General features: G+C 40.4%; 1 protein-coding gene across 1 annotated transcript in view; it reads right to left on the bottom strand.

The window, feature by feature from the left end:
• MGAM (maltase-glucoamylase) overlaps positions 1 to 26,050 on the bottom strand; it is an 89,482-nt gene that overhangs the window by 22,234 nt on the left and 41,198 nt on the right. Inside the window, exons 15-34 of the mRNA XM_053553463.1 lie at positions 24,790 to 24,907; positions 23,472 to 23,643; positions 22,143 to 22,259; positions 21,442 to 21,596; positions 20,133 to 20,217; positions 19,094 to 19,150; positions 18,445 to 18,569; positions 17,565 to 17,653; positions 15,495 to 15,544; positions 14,412 to 14,579; positions 11,048 to 11,200; positions 10,517 to 10,717; positions 8,118 to 8,272; positions 6,871 to 7,039; positions 6,512 to 6,608; positions 5,550 to 5,662; positions 4,418 to 4,543; positions 3,240 to 3,368; positions 2,901 to 3,011; positions 2,411 to 2,473 (exon numbers count right to left, since the gene is read on the bottom strand). Of these exons, the coding sequence (XP_053409438.1) occupies positions 2,411 to 2,473; positions 2,901 to 3,011; positions 3,240 to 3,368; positions 4,418 to 4,543; positions 5,550 to 5,662; positions 6,512 to 6,608; positions 6,871 to 7,039; positions 8,118 to 8,272; positions 10,517 to 10,717; positions 11,048 to 11,200; positions 14,412 to 14,579; positions 15,495 to 15,544; positions 17,565 to 17,653; positions 18,445 to 18,569; positions 19,094 to 19,150; positions 20,133 to 20,217; positions 21,442 to 21,596; positions 22,143 to 22,259; positions 23,472 to 23,643; positions 24,790 to 24,907 (2,453 nt within the window). The remainder of the gene's footprint in view (positions 1 to 2,410; positions 2,474 to 2,900; positions 3,012 to 3,239; positions 3,369 to 4,417; positions 4,544 to 5,549; positions 5,663 to 6,511; positions 6,609 to 6,870; positions 7,040 to 8,117; positions 8,273 to 10,516; positions 10,718 to 11,047; positions 11,201 to 14,411; positions 14,580 to 15,494; positions 15,545 to 17,564; positions 17,654 to 18,444; positions 18,570 to 19,093; positions 19,151 to 20,132; positions 20,218 to 21,441; positions 21,597 to 22,142; positions 22,260 to 23,471; positions 23,644 to 24,789; positions 24,908 to 26,050) is intronic.

Below are 26,050 nucleotides of genomic sequence, written 5' to 3'. Positions count from 1 at the left end.
TCTCAAACTCCTGAGCTCAAGCAATCCACCTGTCTTGGCCTCCCAGAGTGGTAGCATTACAGGTGTGAGCCATTGCACCTGGCCTTAAACTATAACTCCTTAACTATACTGTAACATGTTTTAGAACAGTACCCTTGTTTTATGGTTTTCTGAGTGATACCTACAGTGTTTAGCTTAGAACCTGACATAAAGTAAATACTCTCAGTGTTTAATTGTGGGTTCACACTGCTTAGCAGCAGCAAATATCCTTAAATCTCAATATACTCCATGTTGCTTGGTCCTTTGTATGTCTCATATATAGCCCCTTCTGTGTTAACCATGGCATTTTAAGAGTTAAAAAGCCAAATAAAGCTGGTGTGGAGGGAAGGAAGAATAACAGAAAGAGGACTGGGTCTACAGGACCTCTGGTTGTTCTATGCTGTAGACAAAAGGCATATATAAAAGGCAAAAAAAGAAAAAAAGAACATGAATAAGAAAACAGAAAGATAACTTATATCTGACTATCTGAGAAATGAGATGGTAGTTAGCCACCATCACTGGGAATCTTGAGGAAGGGAGGCATGCCAGAGTTGAGTTTGTTAGAAGACAGAGGTAGAAATCATGGAACCAGACAAAGACAAACTTTCACCAAAAACAAAGTGCTCCAGATCAGGCAGGGTTAGAAACAGTAGGATGGGGTGAGGGATGGAGGGTTACATTAAACAGAGTCAATGTCAGCCAAATCCAAGTCAGGTCTGTATTCCATATGGGATACATGTGGGAAATCTGACCAACCATTATTTATTAACCTCACTAAGTTCTGCTCAGATGATCCTTGCCTGTGTGTTGAAAAACGTTCTGCCATTCTCCACGGTGCTGGCTCTGCCCCATGGCTATCTATTCTTCCTCTCTCATTTTCATTGGGTTTCCACCAGTGAGGTACCCACATGCACATCAGGCCCCAGGATCCCTATCACTATTCACTTTGTGCTACCAAAACGTAACTCCTGGACCCCATCCCAAACTTTCTGAATTAAATCTCCTGAACTTTCCACTCAGAAATCTGCTTTCCACAGGCTTCTTGGCTGTTTCTTTTATGCTATCCTCAGTGACGCCAGACCTGACGTCAGTAGCCTCATTCCCACCAGTCTGAGTGTGTCTTACTAATATAAATAGTTAAAATTATTCTATCTACAGAGTCTTTTTTGGCATTTGGGGCAAGAGAATTCTTTTTGGAGAATTCCTTGCAATCAGAGCTATGGACATCCTCTGATACCACCCACTAAATGCCACTTGGTGTCTCCTAGTCACTGCTATAACTAACACCAAATTCCCTGAAGATGCCAGTATTGGCCATAATGGCTAATGGGCTGTGGAGCTCATAAAATAGTAGCCAATCCTCATAAAACAGTAGCCAGCCCCTGACAGAAGAAGTGGCTCCTCTCCCAATGCATATAGCACATTACTGACCACGTAGAGAACAATATCCCTGTCCTTTCAATTCTTGGCAGGTGCCGTAGGAAATAGGCCTTTCCCTTGTCTCCTACACATGCCCTGAGACAATTCCTGCCCAGAAAGAATGATCATTGTTGAAGAAGAGCTCAGGAATTCAGGCAAGATTCTTGGTCTCTGGAAGGTCCCCCACCCTCTTTCTGAGAACCATGCTGTGGGTATTATTACAACAACGAACAAGAAAGCAAACAGGCTGCATCAGCCTACAGGGCACACATCTTGGCCACAGGATGGGGCTGAAGTTTCCTGGACCAGTAAGAAACCAGTAAGTTTAGTGAACCAGGGGAAAAATCAGGTCCAGAAGCATGGGCTACCTGGATCCTTTACAAGCAAGAACCTGTTCCCAGAAGAGAGCAAGCTTTAACCTAAGTCTGAAACCTGAAAGGTAAAAGCAAAGTTGAGAAACCCCAGATAGAATGGGTTTTGTAAGGATTTGTAAGCAAGGAGGTAAAGAAGACCACCTGTGGGGGAAAAAAATACAAAGAGAAACGACCCAATCATTAGAGACAGGGGGTGGAGACTCATATTAAAATAGACATCCAAGGCAACACCAACAAGTATATTAATTCAGAGAAAAGATAGTATTTCCTGGAGGTATCATCCACTGGAGATTTCATGGGCCTTTGGACTCTCTAAGCTTTAGATTTGAAATCATTATTCTGGCACTTAAAACCATGGACAAGTAATTTAAGCTCCCTGATCTTAAATTCCAAGGATGTTGTAAGTACCTGCATCCAAACTGAGAGTTAAATATTCCTACCTGTAAAGCAGTTGGCACACAGACTGACATCCAGGGCACTCCCTAAGTGCTTCTCCTTTGTCACACAAGTACATGGCCTGGGCGCGTCCAGTACGCTGGCTACAGCTGCCCCCTCCTTGCCACCCTGACCTCACCCAAGATCCACAAAGGGCTTTTTACCTCCAATTGACTGTTCCAGTCTAAAGATGCATTAATAACAACACCAGGGTAATCAGGCCAGACCTGCAGAGAGGAAAATGTTCAACAGCAATGCACTAGATATTTTTTTTTTTCAGGTTTTAAATTTCTTTTTTTTTAATTAATATTAAATCATAGCTGTGTACATTAATGCGATCATGGGGCACCATACACTAGACATTTTCCCTAATAGTATTTCCTAAGAAATTGCAAACCATATTCCGAGGGTTAATTATACTCTGATTAGGAGGCAGGATTGATCCACAGAAAAGTGAGTTCCACAAAGCATCTAATACTACTTCAAAAGTCCTTAACTGTGTTAACAAATACTGAGTGAGAAAATAAGAACTTCTGACTACAGGGACCAAATGGAGAAGGCAAAAAACAATACAGGTGAACACACTAACAGTGAAAGCCCCTCCACCCACCCCACCCTCGGCTAGGGATTAGTGAATCCTAGCTAAAATCATACCTTCCCCCAGACAATGCCTCCATCATCTGGATATTTGATGAAGACGTCATCATCCACGCCCCGGGTGAAGGCAGGGTAGGGCTGTGTCTCATTGCCAGAGATGGCTGGATCCTGAAATCAAAGTGCAAGATAAATGAGGGACAGAACAAAGGAGAACTCAAGAGGGAAGTAAGTCCCAAGCTTCCATTTGAACAGTAGTTTCTGTGAGTCCTGAAAAATATCCCTCACTTACTGTACTTTGACTTCTCATCACATGGGAAGAAAGACAGTACAAAGGTTTCTTTGCCAGGGCCCACCCTGCTCCCAGACAGACACCACACAGTCCTGCTAGGCACTGACCAGGATGAGGATGACCCGCATCCCGTCGGCTTTCATGCGATTGATCAGAGCTGGGAATCCAGCAAAGTTGGGGCTCAGGGTGAAGTCCAGCTGCCGCTCCATGTAGTCAATATCTGAGTACTGCACGTCCTGTGGGGGGATATGGGAAACTGAGTGGCTGTGGTCACACATGTCCAGGGTCAACAGAACACCCCGCCCCTCCATGAGGGCGAACTGCAGACAACGCTGTTGTTTGTTAGGTACAAGTCATGGGAAATTCATTCGTTTTTCAAGTTTCATTTGTAAAGATAAAAACTAAGTCAGCAGGAAAGAAGCTGGTAATGCCTCTCTGGCAAGACTGTTGTGAGAATAAATAAAAATGCCGGAAAAGAAAGTGCTTCATAAACTGCTCACACAAGCAGTGATTACGATCATCCCCCCTTTGGTATCCTTGGTTCACATTCAGAGAAAATAGTGTTCACTATACAGAACACAGATAGTGAATCTCCTATAAAACAAAGCAAAACAAGGGGTGATAATTCCTTGAAATATCCAATCTCAGGGGTAATAAGACACAGGTCTGTTGCTACAAAATGTACTTTCTGCCTTGGAACAATTGTAAATAACAGAGAAGTAAGTAGCATAAAATTAAGTATGTAAGTGGCTAATGGGTCACTTCTCTGATTACTGAACTTCTCTCTTGTCCTCGGGTAAAGGATTGCACTTGTTTTGATATATATTTCCTCTGGAGACCTGTTGCAGGATCTGGTGATTAGCTCAAAGAGGACAGAAGTGTTGGAACTAAGGTCATATCAACATATACAATAGTCTGACCAAATTTGAATTAATTTGTTGAGAAATTAAGCAAATACTTTTTGGAGGATCATTTATTCTTACAGAAGCAAGCATTTTTTGACCCAATGCTTTGAAGTCATATGAAAGGAATAAAAGGAAGCAATGACATATAGCAGAGAGAACCCTGGAGCCAGCCCTCTCTCCTCCTCCTCTGGCAAGTCACTGTGAATCTTTGAGCTTCTAGCTCTGGAAGACGGGGACAAGAGCTGGGGTGAGGCTCAGGGTGGTATTGTATGGAAAGCACTTAATATCTTTTAGAGTCCCACAAAAGTCAGACAAACAAATCCAGACACAGAGACACTTGGGTGAGCTACAAGGTCCCACAGCCATGATTGTGAACTCACATAGGGGATCTGGGCTGCCACCATGTCATCGTACAAACTGGCTATCTCAGAGTCATTCTTGTATCCATAGCGACACAGCTGGAACCCCAAGGCCCAGTAAGGTACCATTACAGGCCGACCAATCAACTAGAAAATAGACAAAAAATATTAGTCCTCAAAAAGGAGAAATGAGTTGGAAGTTTTTTACATGCAGTAATAAAAATATTTTTCCATGTCATAAGCTAATCAACAAATTTCAAATCTGGAGAGAAACTGAAGAGATGCAGAGCCACTGCGACACCTTGTGGAAAGCGTCTTGCTAGGAAGCCTAGAGAATAGAACTTGACTCTGATTCCCAGAGGCATCCTACCCTACTTCCTAAGAGCACAGAACCCGGAGGCAAAATGCTTGGCTTTGCAGAGAGGCTCTAGTCCCACTAGCTTGTGTGACCTCGGTGAAAGTTAAGTAGCCTCATTCTGTTTCAGCATCTTCACCTATAAATTGGGGATAATAATAGCACCTTATGTGGTTTTTGTGAGGACTGAATGAGTTAATGTATGTACAGTGGTCTGATATGCCGTAAATAATAAATGGATGACATACAGTAAGCAGTACGTGTTTGTGTTACTATTGCCACAACCACCACTGTCACCAGAACCAGAACCTCAACCCCCCACCACCCCTATCACCTCTACCACCCTCACCACCACTCTTACCCCATCACCTCTACCACCCTCACCACCACTCTCACCATCATCACCTCTACCACCCTCACCACCACTCTTACCCCATCACCTCTACCACTGTCACCAACACAATCACCATTAATACCACTACTAGTTCTACCATCCTGCAACACTTAGACAGGTATTGAATTTAATATTTATTGGGATGTGGGCGGCCCCTGTGGCTCAAGGAGTAGGGCGCCGGTCCCATATGCCAGAGGTGGCTGGTTCAAACCCAGCCCCGGCCAAAAACCACAAAAAAAAAAAAAAAAAAATATTTATTGGGATGTATTTTTCCTTATTCTGTAATCTGTCTCTGAGAAACACCAATAATTCCAGTTGTCATCTGAAAGTTACATTAATGATGTGGGTTTAGAACACTGAATGTGCTGTATAAATACTTGAAAACCAATTGAATTTCCCCCTACCTCAGTGTACTGCTGAGTGACAAGCTCTGGAGTTGGCCCCAAGAACACATAGAAGTCCAGAATTCCCCCTGTGGTGCGGTACGTCAAGCCAGGCAGGGGCTGGAAAGTTACATCTGAAAGTGGAGGAAAATGCCAATCCAGTTGAAAACCTTGAATATGAGGAATCACCCTTGAACTCCATAACTTCTCCCTCTTCCTGTGCCTTCCCTATTGTGAAGTGTTAAGAGCAGATATTTTGTACTGTATTCATACAGAATTGAAGAAGTTAACTGAAAGTCTACAGAGTCCCATCCCTGGAGTTTTCTTCCCATTGGTTAGCTTTATTACGTTTTATTCTCCTTCTGAAAAAATTATTTTTTTTTAATTTAAGAATAGTTTAAGACTCAGATGGAGGTGTTAAAATAGTACTGAGAGTTCCTGTGTCTCCGTCATCCAGATGTTATCCAATGATAACTAATCTTACATAAGCGTTGTACATTGTCAAAACTAGAAAACTGACATCAGTACAACACTATTAACTCAGACATGGCCCTTTTGGGGATTTCGGCAGGGTTTACATACATGCTTTTTCCCCATTCCCCACAATCTTCCATCCTTTTCCTATGTACCATACAAATCTACACACCTTCACACCCTCTGAGTGACTGCTCTGCCCCCCAGTGTCAGCACTAATTCCGATTGTATAGATGGCTCCCACCAGCTGACCTCAGGTGATCTGGGATTTACCCGGTTTTACTTATCCTTTCTCATGCGGTTTTTGTCAAAATAAGAATTGCGTTAAATCTTGCTATCACATGTTACTGGACTAAAATAAACAGAACAGCTGAACAAGAAGAATAAAACAAACACCGAACACAAGGCGATCATTTTGACTTCAGGGAGCACCTGGGTCAAACACATTCTAAAGTTACTACATGATAACTGGCACACAAAAATAAGGGGCAGTGCTGGCGTCATCTCACCCATGGCATTGCTGTTCAGCAGAAGCACACCATGGGCGCTGCCATCCTGCTCCAGCCCCATGTAGTAGGGATGGACGCCATAGGAGTTCTTCTTGTACTGAAAGGAGAAGGGAGAAGTGGTGAGAGGTTAAGACATCGAGCTGACAAAGAAACTCAACAAAATTTTGATTGCTGAGATGGGTCTAGCCTTCTCTATGACATAAATGAAACACATGCAAACAAATGAGCCTGAGAATTGGCCCATTTGCCTAGAAGCAGAATGTGACAATCTGAATTGAGTTGGGGAAGACGAAACAAAAAGGGCACACAGTGTGGTTGCAGAGAGGCAGAGACACAGACCCTGATTGCCCTGCACTTACCCCTGGGGGTTCGTCTCGGGAAAACATCCCCCACGTGTGCCAGTTCAAGTCCCTCCTAAAGGCTGTGTGCTCTGTCTCCCCAAAGCCATAGATGTACATGGAGGGCAGGCGAGTGGAGATGCGGATGAACATGTCATTGAAGGTGAAGCCAAGGAGCTGAGAGTCCCAGCTGCAACACAACAGGTAGGTTTGAAAAAGAAAGTGGGCTTAAAAAGAAAAAGGAAAAAAAAAAAAAAACAAAAGAAAGTGGGCTTTTCTCTCTGCTTCAAGCAGCTGACTTTTCTAGGGCAACATCAGAACTCTTGATTCCCTTCCCATCTCCCAGAAACTGTTCATCTTCCAAATAAAATATAAACTCTATTTAATTAATTATAGATGTCTTTACTAAAAGCCCAGGTGTCATCTTCGCTCTTCCATTTCCCCCCGTCACTACCTCCTCTCAGCATGCCCTTCACAATTCCAAGTCCACGCTCTTCTCACCGTCTCCACTGTGCACACTCCACCCTGCCCTCCCTCAGCTCATTTTCTACACAGATCCAGGGTAGATCTTCAGAAGCCCTCCAGGCTGTACTTGATCTGAAGCCCACCTAGAACCCTGGCTTCGTCTCCCAGCTCTTGTCTCCCCACTTTCCACCGTGCTCCATCCATGTGGGAGTTTTTGTATCCCTAATGTGCCAAGTTTGCTTCACCTCAGTCTGTGCATGCACTAGACCTCTGCTGAAATGCTTCTCCCTGTCCCCCATCTCCATATGCCTGGCTCCTTCTCCTTCTCCTTCTCCTCTCCAGGTCTCATTTCAAATGCCCGCTCCTTGAGGGACCTACTCTGGCCACACCATCTAAAGTAGTAAGCTCCCTACAGCTGTCTATTACCCCTGCTATTTTTCTTACACAGTATAATCATCATTATCTCAATTGCCTTTTACATTGTAACTTAAATTATATTTGTTATTTACTTATTATTTTTGTCATGAGAAGAGAAGCCTCATTTTTCTATAACTAGCAGCACCTAATGTAGAACAGGTGCCCCATAACAAGGGGTTGGATGAATTCCCTGGTACATGCAACTGCCTCAGTAATTATTCCCAGGATGCTAAAAATCCCTGTAGTACACCTGAAGGAAACAATGTATTCATGGATCTGGAAATGGACATTGTGGTGCTTTGAGCCAGGATACCTCCAAGGATAATGGTCCTGGCAATGAATGTACAGTTAAACATTGATTCAGAAGCAGTCTAAAAGCCACTTACATTACAGTGCCTGTGTTCTTCCGGCGAACTTCAATTCCAAATGGATTCTTCTTAATGAAGACATCATAGAGCTGACCCTCAGAGGTGCTAGATGGAACACTGGGTATGTTCAGAGGGACTGGAACTTCATACCGATTGTTGTTGGGATCATAAATCTAGACCAAAAGAAACAGATTTTAGGTAAGGATAGTACTCTTGGAACCTAAGTCCATAGCAGAAACTCTCTGTTTCTGACAAAGAGTTCAGATGAGATATATATATAAGCTCAAAATACCTGAGATTTAATTAACATATCTAAGAACAACATCATAGTTAACATTTTGCTCTGGGTTTGTCATGTGTCGTTTTTAAGGCCTCTGTTGCAGTGACACATTTACGCTGACATTGGTACTAACTTGGAAAATCATTTTTGAATCAATGTGTCATTTATGAATATATTATTTACTACTTTGTATGTGGGTGTAAGAATATATACGGATACCTGAAAAATTTTCTGAATCAAAAAAAAAAAAAATCTCCAAGACAAACATGAACTCCATTTGATTAAAATAATCAGTGACATCTTTGCTAAAAATTATATCTAAATTGATTCACTGAGTACCTACCATACACCTGCCTGATACTATACTCGACACTAGGGATATAAATAGAATAAAATAACATTACTATTTCGAGAAATTCACATGCTCATGCAAAATGAAAGAGAACAATTCGTGTGCTTAGGCAGAGTTACATAGAAGTGCTTTGAGATTAAGGGAAAGAAGTGCCATTGTTTCGGGAAGACTGAGATGGTGTCATAGGACAAACACAGGCTGTCTTAAAATCTTGGTAGCCCTTAACTAAGAGTAAATTTTAAATGTCTTACCACAAAAAATAAGTAAGTGAGGTGATGGTTATGTTAATCAGTTTGACTTAAGCATTTTTCCTTGTATATCAAATCATCACATTGTACCCCATAAGTGTATACAGTTATGATTTTAATTAAAAATTAAATTTAAAAAGCCTGGTAACCATTAACCAAACACAGAAAGGAAATCCAGTCATTCTAGTAAAATCATAACAAACACAAAGGCACAGAGTGTTACGGTGGGCTCACAAAGAGGCAAATACTTTGGAGAGAGCTACTGTGCAGTCCAGTAGGCAAGAGTTAAGGGTAGAAACCCGGGTAAGTTCATTCACTTCAAACCCATTAGGTGCTATTGCATGCCAGTTCTGTGGCAAGATTGAATGTAAAAGAACTTCATCCCTAAAACAGAAGATGTGAGAGAACTCAGAGTTGATGTCAGACTGCAAAGAACCTTCCAGGCAATGCCACGCCAGCCTGATCTCTTTTATTTATGCTCCCAACAATATTTGAGGGCCTTATCCTCTATCTACCAGGCTGTCCATTCGATTTCAGAAGAAAAATGGTAGAAGAACAAACTCCTGCCCTTGGGAAGGCTACAATTTAACACAAAAATAGACAATAAGAATAGCAGTCTAGAGGCCAGGCCCGGTGGCTGACACCTATAATCCTAGCATTTTGGGAGGTCAAGGCAGGAGGATTATTTGAAGCCAGGAGTTCAAGACCATCCTGAACATCATAGTGAGACCCTCATCTCTACAAAAACTAAAAAAAAATTAGCCGGGTTTGGTGGCATGCCCCTGTAGTTTCAGCTACTCAGGAGGGGCATTTGAGCATTGGAGTGTGAGGTTGCAGTGAACTATGATGATGCCACTGCCCTCCATCCTGAGTGACAGAGCAAGATCTTATCTGAAAAAAAAAAAAATGTTAGTCCATCCCTAGTCCTTAAATGTAATTAAATCATAGAAGGGAAAGAAATCCCTAGACTTTGCTGGCTATTTTACTCAACTTCAGTATCCAAATCTGAGTTCATAATCACATATCGACCAAGCACAACCTTTTCAATATTGCCCATCCCAGCTAATGACATCACCATCCCCACAGAGATGTAAGCCAGAAACATGGTAGTCATTCTTCATGTTTCCCTCATTCTCATCACCAGTTGGCATTCAATCCCACTTCCTGTAATCCTACGTTTTCAATCTCAATTTCAATGTCCACTGTTGTCCATCTGTTTTCTTGTACCTAGTCCAAACTGAATCCCTCACCTGGGCTACGTAACTGGCAGCCTTCTAACTTGTCTCTCCATATTTACTTTTGTTCTCCCAACCATTTTCCTAACAATAGGCACAGTAATCCTTCAAAATGCCAATTAGAAGAGGTCTCATTCTCCCAACAATGCTTTCTCATTGCTCTTAGGATAATGATGGAGTCTGTTGTAGCATGATTCACTTAGGACAGGATTTAGGATTCTGTAACCTTGACCAGCAAAAAGTAAGAGAACTGTAAAGGGCCTAGTTAGTACCCGATACATACACATACATACTGTGTTTACCTTGAACTGCAGCATTTCATTCTTGTGGTAGGTCACCTGCAGGCGGAGGGAGTTCACAGGTGTGGAGGGAAAGGCATTGGTGTAAGGAGAAGACTTTAAGAAGATGTCAGTTGTGGCCCCATGTAAGTTATATTGAATGTCACCAACAGAATATAGATCATTGACAAAATAGCAAAAAGGGACTCTTGGAGAACTGGATGCCTGAAAAATAAGATCAAAGTCATCGATGAGCTTATGATCCTAGAATTACTATATAGGTGTTAGAAAAGTCATTGTATAGATAAAGCTCATCATTCATTCACTCATACATTATTTGGCAATGACAAAAATTTAAATTCCTAGTCTCCAAGCAAAATATTTATTTTACAAAGTCCCACATATGTCCCCAGCTACTCTTCACATCCAGATCAGGTTCCTTTGGAAGTTCATTCTCTGGTTTTAAGCAGCTACATAGGTAGTGGTGCCATGGGAGTCAAACTGTAGACTCAGTGTGGAGAGTGTCATGTATGTTAACATTGTCAGCATGGTTACCTCCCAGACACAGCCTCGAGCAGAGCAGTTTTCTTCAGTAATACCATTCTCATCTGGGTAGCAGTTTATTTTTTCTTCATCCCTTATCTTCACATCCCACTCCACTGTGTAAGCTTCTCCCAGGATAAGATCAATGTCTGTGATAATGGCAACCTGCAGGAATGTGAAAATCACAAGGAAATTGCCTTCAGGACAAAGGCCTTTCAAAATATGAGGCTGGTTTTAGGTAAAGAGATAGAAATTAGAGCAAACTCTCCAAAACCCTAGTAGTGTATGACTGCAGCTTATTTGAGGAGAGCTGTGTGGTAAGGAGACTATTCAGCAGAAACAGAACAAATGTCACAACTGTTGGAATCTTGTACATAATGTAGTGAAAAAAATTAGCTAAGATACAACCTGTTGAGATTACCTTCTTTCCTTCCCTGACCTCCCTGCCCCATCTTTATTTTGGCAGGAAAGCTCTCTTCTGCACTTCTCATTCAGCATAACACACACACACACACAAACACACACACACACACACACACACAGCGCCATCCCAAATTCATCTGATCTTCTTGCTTTCCACTTCCAAACCAGTGTTGAAAAGAACCCAGCAATAACAAACCCATGGCCTGGGTTCTCATGCTCATTTTTCTGTGGAATCTTCCACAAATTATTTCAGTTCTCCAGGTCTCAATTTTATCAACTGCAAAATAGGTGAGCTGAAAAAGTCATCATATATTATTCCATCTCTAGTATCCCAGTCTCTTCATTTCTTCAAGCCCCAAATCACCAAACTTGAAACCTTCTTCTTTGAATCCCACACACTAATTAAAATACTTATTATTTTTTTTATATATTTTTCGTATATTTAACACTTCTTTAAATAGCATTTCTTGTAGTTAAAGTTCTCATTCATCTGAAGTAATAAAATCACGTTCTAAGGACTATCATCCTTCTCCTATCTGCTAGCCTGAATCATCTTGCACTCCCCGATTCTACTAGCCCCCACCTCCAAGAGCACTCTCACTCTTACCTCTGACAATGTGCACACAAGGCACTGCCTTGACTCAATCAAATGTGACTCTCTCATTTTGGCACCTAAGACCTCCCAAAATTTGATCATGTTTTCTGTCCAAACTGATTTCTTTCCAAAAGAAAATTCTATAATTCATAGACTAATAATGTGGGGCTATTCTCAGTCCTTGGACTGGTTTATTCTGATATCTCAACCTGAAATGCCTCACCCGGACACATGCTCTTTCTAGGAAAATGGTGGCCATTTGTGGTTTACACTGTTAATTGCCTGCCTTGTGTAAAATGTTCCTTTCTGACTCACTATTTCAGATTAGCATACCAAAGTTCCCAGCCCAGAGCTAGTGTTTCAACCAATGAGACACAGTTGTGGTCACTAGGAGATAAGTTTGTGTCCACTGGGGGTTTCCAGCCAAATATTTCTTCCTTGACTTAAGGGCCTGCCCCTCTTCTCCTTTACTTCTTCCTTCTTGTTCCCTCTCTGTTTTTATTTATTCATTTTTTTCCACCTGCAACAGAGGCATGATGACTGAAATAGGCAGCCACTTCCAAACATAGAAGAAGAAAAGACCTTCAGGCATTGATTCAATGCCACAACTCACCACCTTCTAAACTTATATAAGAAAATGTTTCTGGGCAGCACCTGTGGCTCAAAGGGGTAGGGCGCTGGCCGCATATGCCAGAGGTGGCGGCGGGTTCAGGCCCAGCCCCAGCCAAAAACTGCAAAAAAAAAAAAAGAAAAGAAAAATGTTTCCAATTTGTTTAAACTACCATTAAGGGGGTTTCCCACCACTTGGAGCTCATGAATCCTGACCTGATTCATCATTGTTCAAGGCCCAGACCAGTTCTGCCTCCTCCAAGAACTTTTGCTCAACTACTCCATTAAACTTTGAACACAAAATTAGGGATAAGTTAATCTTTCCTATATGTTAATTGAATTCCCTGCCCCATTCTCCATAGTTTCATGTGTATAAATTGTGCCTCTCCATTGCCCAAACTCAAACAATGAAAGAATTCCTTTGGCCTTAATATTAACAAATATATATAAAGCTTATTTCCAAATATGCACCCTTCAAATGGCATGCATGCTGCCATACACATAAGCAGTCATATACTACTCCATTTTTCTCTCTTTCTTTCTTTTTTTCTTTCTTTCTTTTCTTCCTTCCTTTTTTCTTTTTCTTTTTTTTTTTTTTTTCTTTTGATAGACTCTCACTCTGCTGCCCAGGCTAGAGTGCCATGGTATCAGCCTAGCTCACAGCAACCTCAAAATACTGTGCTCAAGTGACCCTCCTTCCTCAGCCTCCCAAGTAGCTGGGACAACAGGTACCCACCACAGACACCTGGCTAATTTTTCTATTTTTAGTAGAGATGGGGTCTTGCTCTTGCTCAAGCAGGTCTCAAACTCCTGAACTCAAGCAGTCCATCTGTCTTGGCCTCCCAGTGTGCTGGGATTATAGGCGTGAGCCACCATGCCTAGCCTCCAATCTCTAACATTATAATGTGTGCAACCTCAATATGTGTTGTCTTGTCCAATGTCATCCATATGGAATTATAGTAAAAGACTAAACTAACTTGTTTCTCCAAATTTGGAAGATCCGTCACAAACCATGCTGAACCAGCAGCTCCCAATACTGGGTTATTTGGAGAACCTGCAGTAAGGATTATTTGGGGGAAGAGATTCCTCATAATGCTAAGGTATTGGAGGAACTCATTACAAGCTGTTCAGGAGCATCAAATACCATTATAACTGAGGAAGAATTATTTTATTATTATCATCTAGCTAAATAAGTAGCCACTAGTGAGGATTATCACATTATTTTTTTAAATAATTTTTTTAAATGTATATGTTAGAGTCTCTACATCTTGGCAGAGTAATAAAAAAAAAGAAAAGCATTTCAAAATTCTAATTAATGGGACTATGACCTCCCACGTTTACCCTTCTAGCAATAGCCAGCAGCCAAGAGACCCACTTTGCTGCTAATCTGATTCCTCATTTTCCTAACTTTGCTCTTCTTGTGCCATGACCCATCCTTGTAATAGGGCCCCATCCTGTAATAGTGACAATGCTTTGAAAGTAAGATTAGTCAGAGAGAGCAGAACCCAAGAGACAGAGAAGGAAATAAGGTGGAAAGACCATTAAACTTACCCCCACTCCTCAGCAGCTCCCAACTCATTCTAGCTCTGGCCACCCCATTGTTTTCTCTTTCCCACCTCTCTGACGTCCTTGCCATGGACCTTATAGTGTACCCTAGTCCTTCAGGAACCCACATAACCTTGGCAGAAAGAAACAGCATGATGCTATGAAGAATTCTTGGTAAGCCACCTCAAAAATATGGATTTTTACCTGAAAGTTGGAATCGTACGTGACTGTAGGAGAAGCTTGACTTGGGACACCATTGTGTTTCACTGTAATGTTGCGAGGTTCCTGTATCCCAAGGATTTTAATCTCCGTAAACGCTAAAGTATTAGGGTCCTTATAGGTTGATTGTGAAATCCTCATATCCAAGCGGTTCTATAAAATAATTAAGCCCAATTAAGCACAAAGGCAAGTCTGTAATATACAAATTTGAAAGTCACTCAAATATTCCATCCTAGACTGGACACTCCTCACTGCCCTGAATGCCTATTAGCTTTCTCTACTAGCATGCAATCAAAGTGTACAAACTTATCTTAACATATTCTAAGCAGAAAAAACAATCAGGAATACATTTTCACACAGACATGTTTAAAAACAATAGGAAGTAGCTATTAAAAATGGGTGTACATTCATGGATATTTATTCTCTTTGAGATTTTCTCCACTTCTGTATATGTTTGAAATGTTCTATAAAAAAAAATAGTCTAGAGACTCCCTCAAAAAATAAAAAATAAAAAGAAATAAAAACCATATTTAAAAACATTAGCTGCATATACTTTTTTTTTTTTTTTTAGGCAGGATCCTGCTCCATTGTCCAGGATAGAAAGCAGTAGTTTCATCATAGCTCATGTAACCTTAAACTCCTTGGGCTCAAGCGACACTCATGGTTTTAGCCTGCCAAGTAGCTGGGACTACAGGCATGTGCCACCACACTAGGCTAATTGTTTTTTTATTTACTTTTTGTAAAAATAGAGTCTTGCTATGTTGTTCAGGCTGGTCTCAAATGATCCTCCCTGCCTTAGCCTCTCCAAGTGCTGGGATTACAGGCATGAGCCATCCTATCCAGTCTATAAACACTAGATGCTTTGATTTATCTATTTTATTGCCTCCTGTTGACAAAAATAGATAATTAAATTATTGAAAATTAAGTTATAAATTGAACTGTGAGTGCCTCTTTATAACCATTAATGCAGATAAAGTTACAAATATAATTACACATATACATAATAACATATGTGTTAATGGTCAGACAAAAGCCCAGACCCAAAATTCATAAAAACATGCTTCTCACCTGGGTGACAGAAAACTCATATAAAAGATAAACTTTATTGGCCACAGTGTCTGGAAGTGAGAGAAATACAAGTCAGACTCTGTCCTGTTTACCCTAGAACAGATCTCACCCTGCACCTCCTTAAAGCTACATCCTAATGTCATAAATGGCAGGATTTCATTTTTCTTATGCCTGAATCATATCATATTTTGTTGTGTATCTGCACCACAATTTCTTTATTCATTCAGCAGTCAGTGGATATGACACATGGGTTGTTTACCTTTCTTGGCTGTTGTGAATAAAGCTGCAGTGAACACAGGAGTGAGTACATCTCTTCAAGATACTGATTTCATTTCCTTTGGCTCTCTATGTAGGAGTGGGATTTCATGGATTATATGGTAGTTCTATTTTTAATTGTTTGAGGAACTTCCATACTATTTTCCATAATGGCTGTTCCAATTTTCATCTCCACCAACAGGGTACATGGATTCATTTTCTCCATACCTTTGCCAGTATTTTGTCTTATCCTTTTTTTAATAGCTATTCTAACAGATGTGAGGTGATATTTCATTGCAGTTTTGATTTGAATTTTTCTAATGATTAGTGATGTCAAGCACATTTTCACAGACCCATCGCCCATTCGTATATCTTCTTTGAAAAAGCAACTTTAAAGGCCTTTTGCCCTGAGGTTATTTGTTTTTTCTCCATTGACTTTCATACATTCCTTCTATATCTTTTATATTAATCCCTTCTCAGCTTTGTAGTTTGAAAACACTTTCTCCCATTCCATAGGTTGCATATTTGCTTTGTTTTTGTTTTCCTAGGAGAGGCTTTTTAGTTCCATAGAATCTCACTTTTTATTTTTCCTTTGGTTGCTTGTGCAATTGGTGTCATACCCAAGAAAATATTGCCAAGGATAATGTCAATGAAATTTTTTCCCCATGTTTCCTTCTAGGAGTTTTATGATTTCAACCCTTATGTTTAAGTTTTTAATTCATTTCCCACAATACCCAGGCATGAAAACAACCTAAGTAAACAACGTAAATGTCTATCACACATGAATGCAATATTATTCATCCATAAACAAAGGAAATCTGGCCATTTCCAACAATATGGATGGACCTGGAAGATATTATACTAAGTGAAATAAGCCAAAGGCAGAAAGACAAATACTGCATCATCCCACTTATATGCAGAATCTAATAAAGTTGAACTCATAGAAGCAAAGAGTATAACAGCTCTGGGGCCGGGGACAGCACAAAATGGAAAAATTATGGTTAAAGGGTACAAACTTTCAGTTACAAGATGAACAAGATCTGATGTGCAATATTGGTGGTGAGAGATGTGTTCATTGATTTGATTGTGGTAATCATTACACAATGTACTCTTCTACCAAAGCATCACATTGTACACCTTGAATATATTTGATCTTTATTTGTCAATTAAATTTTTTCCCACTAAATAAGTATTTTTAAAAAAACTACTTGTATCTTGTTTTGCACACAGAGTCTCTAAGACCACGCCATTATTTTTCCTTTTTATTCCTATTATAACCTTGAAACATTCCCTTCCATGTGTTTCCAAGGCATATGCTTCAAAGGAAGCATGTAATTCCAAGGCTTGAGCCACAAGAATTGTTGGTATACTGGAGCTGGAACCATGTCCTAAAAAATATGGATTGATACACACACAAGGAAAGTATATTCCGCCTCACTAACATGGGTATCTTTTTATATCATCAAAATTCGATCATAAATATTTTAGAAGGGAGATATCTTGAATACATTGAATTACAGGAACAGTCTTGAAACTGTCTCTTCCAAGTTTGGTACACTGATAATAAAATGAGAGCCTGTTATATGTACACATGTATTGCTGGCCAGTAGGAGTTTATAATAGGTAGAAATGTGTTTTCCTCTCACGTGTGTGTCATCTACCCCTGAAAGGTGCAATCAGAAACAAAACAATCATGCGACTTTTGCTATTGTGCCTGGTGATATTTTTCCCAGAGCTGAATGACCAGCAGGAGGGAAGGGTCACAAGTCAAAGATGCAGGAGTGGAAACGGCAACATTATCATAACAGGGCTCACCCTTTGTTTCCCCATCATCCCAGAAAAGTTCTCCTTTTGCTTCTTTGTTCTCATCTAGAGCAATGATTAGACCAAGAGGATTCTTTCGACTGTGGGAAACAAGATTTGTGTAAGAGAATGTCCAAGAACTTTGCCAAATGAACTAGGAACATCTGCATCAAATTTCAAATGGGAAAAGTTACTAGCACCAGATGGCTCTGCTTTTCTTCAGGGACAAAGGCAAAATCACAGGTGCATCTTTCTCTAGTATCAATGTCAGAGGAGCTAGAAATGCCCCCAAACATTAGCAATAAACATCTATGTAGGAGGTAAGAATTTAAGCATCAGAATCACTGCAATAGTTAATAGTGGCTGCTGCAAGTATTATTTCAACTATAGACTGTTAGAAGGGAAAGAAATCCTTGCTAATAATTGGTTCCCCTAGATCATTTTAGAGATGGTGTCCTCAGAAGTGTCAACGGCTATAAGACAGATACATTTTTCTCTGCCTAAGGACCATTTTTTGCTCAGAAACCAGTAACATACAATAAGACGCATCTATCTAATGGTAACTTGTTATTTATTATATTTGTGTCATGAGAGAAAAAAGAAAACCTTCTAGTTATCTCCTTTGTAATTCAGAATGGAAAACACAAAACCCTGCTCAAATATAGGATGAAATAGATGGACACAGAGAAATTGACAGCTTCTTGAGAAGATACCACAGGAAACCCAGGGTCAGATTCTGATGGCACCCTCCCCCCATCACACCCTCCCAAGTACCCTTTCTCCTCAAGCCCCACGTGGTGCTCCAAGACCCTCTGCCTGGTCATCAGATGAGAACAAAAACAACCAGCTTTGTCATCCTCCCGCTTCCAGGACATTCCCTGCCATGCTGTACCTGGCCTGAGTGGTCGTATTGGGCTGCTGTGTGGGGAAAACGTAGCCTCCTCGAAGGTGAAGTCCAATCATGTCTCCAGGAAGTTCCATCTCCACTTTTTGCTTCCTCCACCTCACTCTCCCTCCCTAGTGCAGGCAGGTACATCAGACACTCAGGCATGACAGCACACTGACCGCCACCCGTCACCTCTGTGCTGAGTGATCCACAGCTCACTCCCCTTTCCCTGTCTAGCCAGGCAATGAAATAAAGAAAGGAAAGAAACTGGCAACAACATGGTCTGGGGCTTGTGAGAATGTTTACACCATGCTGAGGCTATTTGATAGATATTATATGAACCGATGGTTCTAAACAAGTACTGTGATTCCTGACCAAACTTGCATTGTCCATCAGTTCCTCCAATATTTGCCCTTGAAAGATTGAAGTCTTTATCTTATTGCTGAGTGAAGTAAATAAAATGTTGCTTTTTTTTTTTCTTTTTTGGATTTCATGATGTTAAGCGACTTAGGCTCACTTTAACCAAGCTCTTATATGGAATTACAGAAACACAGCTCGGTCCCTGGATGGCAGATTCTCTCTCTCCAGGGGGGTAGTTGGTCTACCGAGCCGCAGCTTGGTCTTGGGGAGTTCAAGAAAAGTCAAAGCTACTTACAGTCTCATAGTCATACCAGACAGCATCGGGCATATATGCCGTCACTTTCTCTGCACCCTGAAATTACAACAAAATATTTTCTCCTGAGAGGGATAAAATGGAATTCTTAGCATTCTCCAAGGAACTTTTCAGTGTGCAGAAATGGCCTTTCCCTTCTCTGTTACCAGTTAATGGCTTCCTTCTGCCTTTTTACTAATAAAAATAATAGAATCCGTAACTTGGCAACACAGAGAAAAATCCCAGATAGGACCCTATTAGGAATAATAGCAATAATAATAATAAACCATGTGCCATGGCAAATATTCCAGCTTATGTGATTACTTCATTCGATCTTATCAACAGTCCCAAATGATAGGTATTATCACTGTCTCACCTTTATAGATGAGAAAGCAGCACAATAACGTGGCCCGAATTACACAGGCACTAAGTGGTAGGGACAGTGGTCATTGATGGGTCTGATTTTACAGTGAGTGCAGGGTCACGGCTTCATTCTGCTTCTACGGGGCAAGTGACGACCTGCCACGAGAGTCTGACAACACGTAGGAGCACTCCTCAATCTACACTGGTTATGAACTTAGTCAAGAAAAATACTTTTAGAGGCTCGGTGCCTATAGCTCAGTGGCGAGGGCACAAGCCACATACACTGGAACTAATGGGTTCAAATCCAGCCTGGGCCTACCAAACAACATTGACAACTACAACAACAACAACAAAAAAAACAGGTATTGTGGTGGGCTCCTGTAGTCCCAGCTACTTGGGAGGCCAAGGCAAGAGAACTGCTTAAGACCAAGAGTTTGAGGGTGCTGTGAGCTGTGACATCACAGCACTCTACCAAGAGTGACAAAGTTAGACTCAAAAAAAAAAAATACTTCTAGCGAGGAAGAAGGATGATATCCAACTCCCCCACACCCAGCACCCTCTCCTGAAGGCTAACTCAGTCACAGATGTCCAAATAGGAGCACAGAGAAGCTTAGAGGGCATCAGGCCCAGAAGCAGACACCCACTTCCCCCACCAGCATGTCTCTGTGGGAACACTTGCCTGATCCAGAACTGGAGTGATGAGGAGGCCTGGCCCCCATAAAAACTGTCGGTCCACATCCCAAGTGCTGATGTCCCCATAGAACCTGGAGGCCAGGGAGATGGTTAACAGAGATTAGAGTCAACATTTCCTGCAAGCTCTACCCTAATCTGTGGAAAGCATGCAGGCTGCCTGCCTGGGCAAATGCCCAAATTATTCTGTGACACTTATCCAGCCTCCACCCTGATCCCTAGACGGTCCACTTGCCCTGGCCCATGTACCCTCCTATTCTCCCCTCAGCATGGACAGAGTTCCCATTCCAGTGTCTGTGCTTGGCAGGTCCTAGACTGTAAATCTATATGCCATTTCCCCTTTTTAAAATAATAGGAAAATAAGCAATATGTTTCAGAACTTTGGCTGATTATCAAAAAGAAACTGGATCTAATCACAAGCAAATAGCAGATAATTTAAAATTTTACTCCTTTTCTCATTTGGTATATATGCTCTTTAACAGGAAATACCAAGAGGTGCCAAAAATTTCCCATAAAGAGTGAATATATAACCATGCAGAATGTGCCTGAGTCTCATGAGTCACACACATAAGGGAATTATGTGTATTTTCATTGGGTAGCAAATGAGAATTCTGGAATTATAGAAATCTTTTATAATATTCTTATTTGTGTACAAATTGTATGTTTATTCCTAGAGTTTGGACACTGTCTTGGAATTGCAGTGCATTTCAGAAGAGACAATCACTGTCAGGCTATCAAATTCTTAAAATTAAAACTAAAGAAACTAAGGATGAAAGAGTTTAAATGATTTGTCTGAGATATAGAATTAGTTGGTGGAAGAAGAAAGAAAAGATCCCAAAAGACTAAAACTAGATTTTTAGTCTAGTTCTCTCCCTAAAAGGGAACAGGTTGTAATACTTAAAATACCCCTACAGTGCATCTTAGAAGGGTACAGATGAAAGTTACTAAACGCAGAATATAAATGTCTGAACACAATAACTAAGAAAATGCCATGAAGGCTATATTTACCAGTTCGATGAAAATATTTCAAATTGTATATAAAACCAGTACATTGTACCACATGATTGCATTAATGTACACAGCTATGATTAAATAAAAAAAAGAATCCTAGAATATGTAGGCAATAGTAGTCTTACAAATATCAACTGAGTATTCCAGTTAAATACATGTATTTACATGTATATTTTTATATATGAATAACTGCTCAGATTGTGCCAATTTTCACTCCGATTTTTCATCATGTAATCAATGTAACCCTTGATGCATTAACGAAATTCCTTTGGGCTTGGTGAACTTACTCGTGCAGAAGGGGCCTGGCCACCGTGTCCCCACGGCTGTGAGCACGGAAGAAGAGGGTGTAGAGATAGGGCAATAGAGTATAGCGGATGTTAAGGTAGTGCCTGGAAGAATTCAGCAGCAGAGAACCCTCTCCAAAGGCGGCAGGATCCTGATCCTGGGAAGAAATAGGTGTTTGCAATGGTGGTTTGGCTGCAATGTGGCAAAAGCACCTGCAGAATTCCAGACTCCACTCATCATCACAGGCTATCCTTTCAGAGTGACTGAAGGCCTAAGTTGCAAACTTTGCCTCTGAGCAGAACAGGTGGGCAAGGGGAAACCATCTCATCAAGTGAGGGGCCATACTTGGCCTTTGGACTTACCCAGCCTCATTCACCCTTTAGGATCACTCTCTTGGGAGACGCCATTATATAATCTTGAAGTATTTCCTCACTTGCTTCTCATTTAAAAATGAGCAAATAGACAAAGTACAGAGAAGTTTAATAAAAGGCCTTCTCAACTTGCCAGTTCCTCAACTACAGGCTGTGGCACTAGGGCATTTCAATTGACACATACAGCCCAGGTCCTGGTTAATTGCACCAGATTAGCACAAGTGAAGTACCAGGCAAGCACTTGGCTCAGGAGATTTCTTGGTGAGGATTCAGGCAGACCCAGTCCTAATACATGCCAAATTTATTTTGACTGTATTTCCTGGGAGACTTACCTTGTAGCCTTGGCCATTGTGATTCCTGGAAAATGGATAAAATGCACCCAATTGCATCCACCGCCTGCAGAGCTCCTCAGGGGCATCCAAGGCATAGCCACATATGTCCGGACCCACCTGGAAGGACACACAGACAGTGGGCATATGTCACTTCTGCCATGCTCTTTTGCTTTATCCCTGGGACTTCCAAGTGGAACTTAGCTAAAAATCTACTGAGAAGGCTAACAATGTGGTCAGAATTAGGGCATATCCTGTGTCCACTCTTTACCCCTGGATGATTTTGAGTAAGTTACTAACCCTTCTGTGCCTCAGTTTCCTAATTTTGTTAGTGGGTACTACTTAGCCATAAAGGGTTCTAGTAACTAGTCATACAGCTGATATTATTATTTTGATCACACCACTATAAGATGATATTTCTCAAGCTTAACTCTGATCCCATCACTTACCTATTCAAAAATCTCTTCAAATCCTGGTTCCCAGGATGTCAGCATCATTTTCCCAGTGCAGTCCTCCATGCCAGTCCTTGTGGTCACATTTAATGTGCCCCCTCACACTGTTTTGGTTAACGTTTTTTCTCAAGCTCAAAACAAGCTTTTGCTCTCATTAGCCTGATGAAATATACTCACTTTTCAAGGTCCAAATCAAGTGTCATCTTTTCCATGAGGTCTCTCTTGACTCCCTGCCCTGACTTTCTTTTTCCCTCATGATCTTGTTAGATAATTCTCTTCCTCAAGATCTCCCATAACATTTAATTCATGTGTCTCTATTGGTCTTTTTACCCTCTTTTGTCATAATTCTATATGTGTGTACGTCCGTGTGTCTCCTCTTACTAAGCTGTAGCCTTGAGGAAAGTAGAAGGTGTTGTGTTACTATATTTATGCTTTTCTTCAGTCTCACCATGCATACTCTCCTCAGGACTTTGAACAGGGTAGGGAGCTCAACTAATAAATATGTTGAATTTAACTAAAAACTACCAAAGCCTAGGGTGCTGGCAATGCTATGTTTATTCAACTAGGTGCTGGATGAATAGATATATACTGTTTGTGAAATTTCTCAGCTGTATACTTAAGGGTATATACACTTTTCTGCATGTATGTTATAATTTAATAGAAATAGTTCAGGAAATATCAAGGTTGCGGTTCCGTGTTTATAAGGCAGTACATGAAATGTACATCAGAGACATCACAAAGTTGATGGAGCCCATACCCTCAAAACATTAACTCCCTGTTCCATAGCAGACAGGAAAGTGGAGCTTTACGGGATGAGAATTCTCTAGAATGAGGCTTCTTGAGGATTGAGTTTCGTAAGAGAGTTTGAGATGGGACTCACCATTGGGATACCAAAAAGGTTGAATTCAAGCATGCCAGGGATGGACCATCGAAGGTCATTCCAGGTGGCTGCATTATCTCCTAACCAATGAGCTGCAAACTTGCCAGACCCCGCAAAAGTAGAGCGGGTTACAATAAAGCTTCTCTTATTAGGGAACACAGTCTTGACAGCTCTAGAATGGGAGAGAGATTTAGGGAGTCAATGTGTGAATTTCAGCTTGTCTCAGCCTGGGGATGCAATAACAATACTGAGGATATGTGTATTAAAAATCAAATACCCAATTCTAGTTCTCACCCGGGGGTTTTGGGAGTTGCTGTTGGGCACATCCTGCCTCATTATGTTTTGTTTTGGTTTGGTTTTAGGTGTTTTTATGCATTAACTCCATAATTTTCAAGAATTTTAAAAGCAGCCTGGAAAAGGTTAACAACTAGAGGTATGCAAATTTTATAGAACAAAGGTGAAATTAACTTTATACAGACATATATGGATTGGTCTTTTATATCATGAGACTTCAGACATACGCAAGAAATGGAATGATGAACCACTTTTTGAAACTTACTCTTTCTGAGAAATACTTTGGTAATAATTTTGTAATAAATAGATATTTTAAAATTAGAAAATATATTTTAAAATTAGATGTGCATGTGTGTACTTTTATAATTAAACGTAAGAATCATCTTTATTTTTAAATTAGAAGTCTATATGTATATATACATATTTTTAAACTGTTGTTATAGAACTTTTCAACAACTTTTGAAATGACTAAAATTACATAAATTATAATTTCCTGGTGAATGAATGTGGTTTTGTTCTGTTTTTTTTTCTGTTGTCACCATGACAATAATTACAATATAGTAAATTCTCAATACTTCTTCCACTCTATAGAATTTGAGTTCACACACAAAGGTAAACAGAGCACAGTAGAAGGCTGCTGAGCCAATATCTAAAACTCCAAGCACACGGACATTTACAAGTTACTCAACCCTCCAGATTTCAGTCTAGACAGTGTGTTGGAAGGGAAAATGCATGGACTTTGGAATTATGTAAAAAAGGGCTTAAATTTTGCTTTTGCAGTTCATTAGCTGTTTAACTTCAGGCAAGTTTCTTAACTTTTTCTTCCAATCTTTCACTCATTTATTTACATTCTATCTTTCTTATATAACCCACAAATATTTATCGGATTCCTTTATTTCTGTGTGCCAGGCAATTTTTTTATTCATTCATTAATGACAACAATATTTATTTTGTGGAGTTTTTAAAAAAAATAATATATACAAGTCACCCGGCATCTAGAAGATCATAGCAACAGTGGTCTTACTCTGCTGTGGCCATCGCCATGGAGTAGCCATATAGATTGTGAATGTCATACTGTTTGCCCCAGTGCTGCACTGCATCCATGCAGAGGGTCTTGCTGAATAGGTAGCCATCCAGGACTCCTGAAACAAAGTGACCAGTCACTGAGAGCCTAAGACACACATGTCTTGCCCCTTGACACGTAACCTGAAATGATCACTCTCCTGGGCAGGCATTTATTGTGGATATCCTGTAAATGGTCATGCTGCTTCCTCACTATGCATTTGGGGTAGTTTTTCTGATGTATAAATAAATTGTGTTGACCCACACACCCTGGGCTTTCATGTGACAAGATTTAGGCATTTGGAAGCAAGAGGATCCATATTTGAGATTATTTGAGGTTCAATCTGAATTTTTCAATCTAAGTGGTCTAAGGATAAATTGTGGGATGAAAGTGTGAATTTTCTGACTCCTTAGAAGCCATATATTATAAAGAAAGATTTCCAATATCTCTTTCATTCGTCTGTCCTTCTCTGCTTTCATTGCATCACTCTGAGTCACATGCAAATTATTTTTGAATCTTAACTTTTACAATATCTTTTTTAATGATGTATCACTTCTAATCTATCTTTGAATTCATATTAATGCCAGATTAATATCATCAAACCACTCGACTTATTACTAAAACATAAATAGCTTCTATCACCAAAAGAATGCAGTGTGGCTGCCATGGTACCACATCTTGTTAATCCACTCATGTATTGATGGGCACTCAGGTTGCTTCCACACCTTTGGAATTGTGAATTGTGCTTCTAAAAACAAACACCACATGAACTCACTTTTAAATTGGAACTAATCCATCAAAAGTTACATGCACATATGGAAATAATACTCATTGGACATCAAGCAGGTGGGGAGAGAGAGGGTATGGATAAATGCATACCTAACAGGTACGATGCACACTTATCTAGGTGGTGGGGCACACTTAACAATTTTGACTCAAACTGTAAAAAAGCAATTTATGTAACCATAATGTTTGGACCCCCATAATATTTTGAAATTTAAAAAAAGAATGAAGTGTGAACTGTTTAGTCTCCCATCCAAGCACCTCAAAAATTGATTCTAACCTACTTGGCCCAATTTCCTATTTTTTTTTTTAATTAAGTCATATACACATAGATCATGTATATATTAATGCATTTATGGGGTACAATGTGCTGATTTTATATACAATTTTGAATGCTTAGATCAAATTAGTTAATACAGGGTTTCACCTCATTTACTTG

Source organism: Nycticebus coucang, chromosome 11 (assembly GCF_027406575.1).
Source record: "Nycticebus coucang isolate mNycCou1 chromosome 11, mNycCou1.pri, whole genome shotgun sequence".
In the NCBI taxonomy this organism is placed as follows: domain Eukaryota; kingdom Metazoa; phylum Chordata; class Mammalia; order Primates; family Lorisidae; genus Nycticebus; species Nycticebus coucang.
This window is presented reverse-complemented; position numbering and strand designations above follow the sequence as displayed.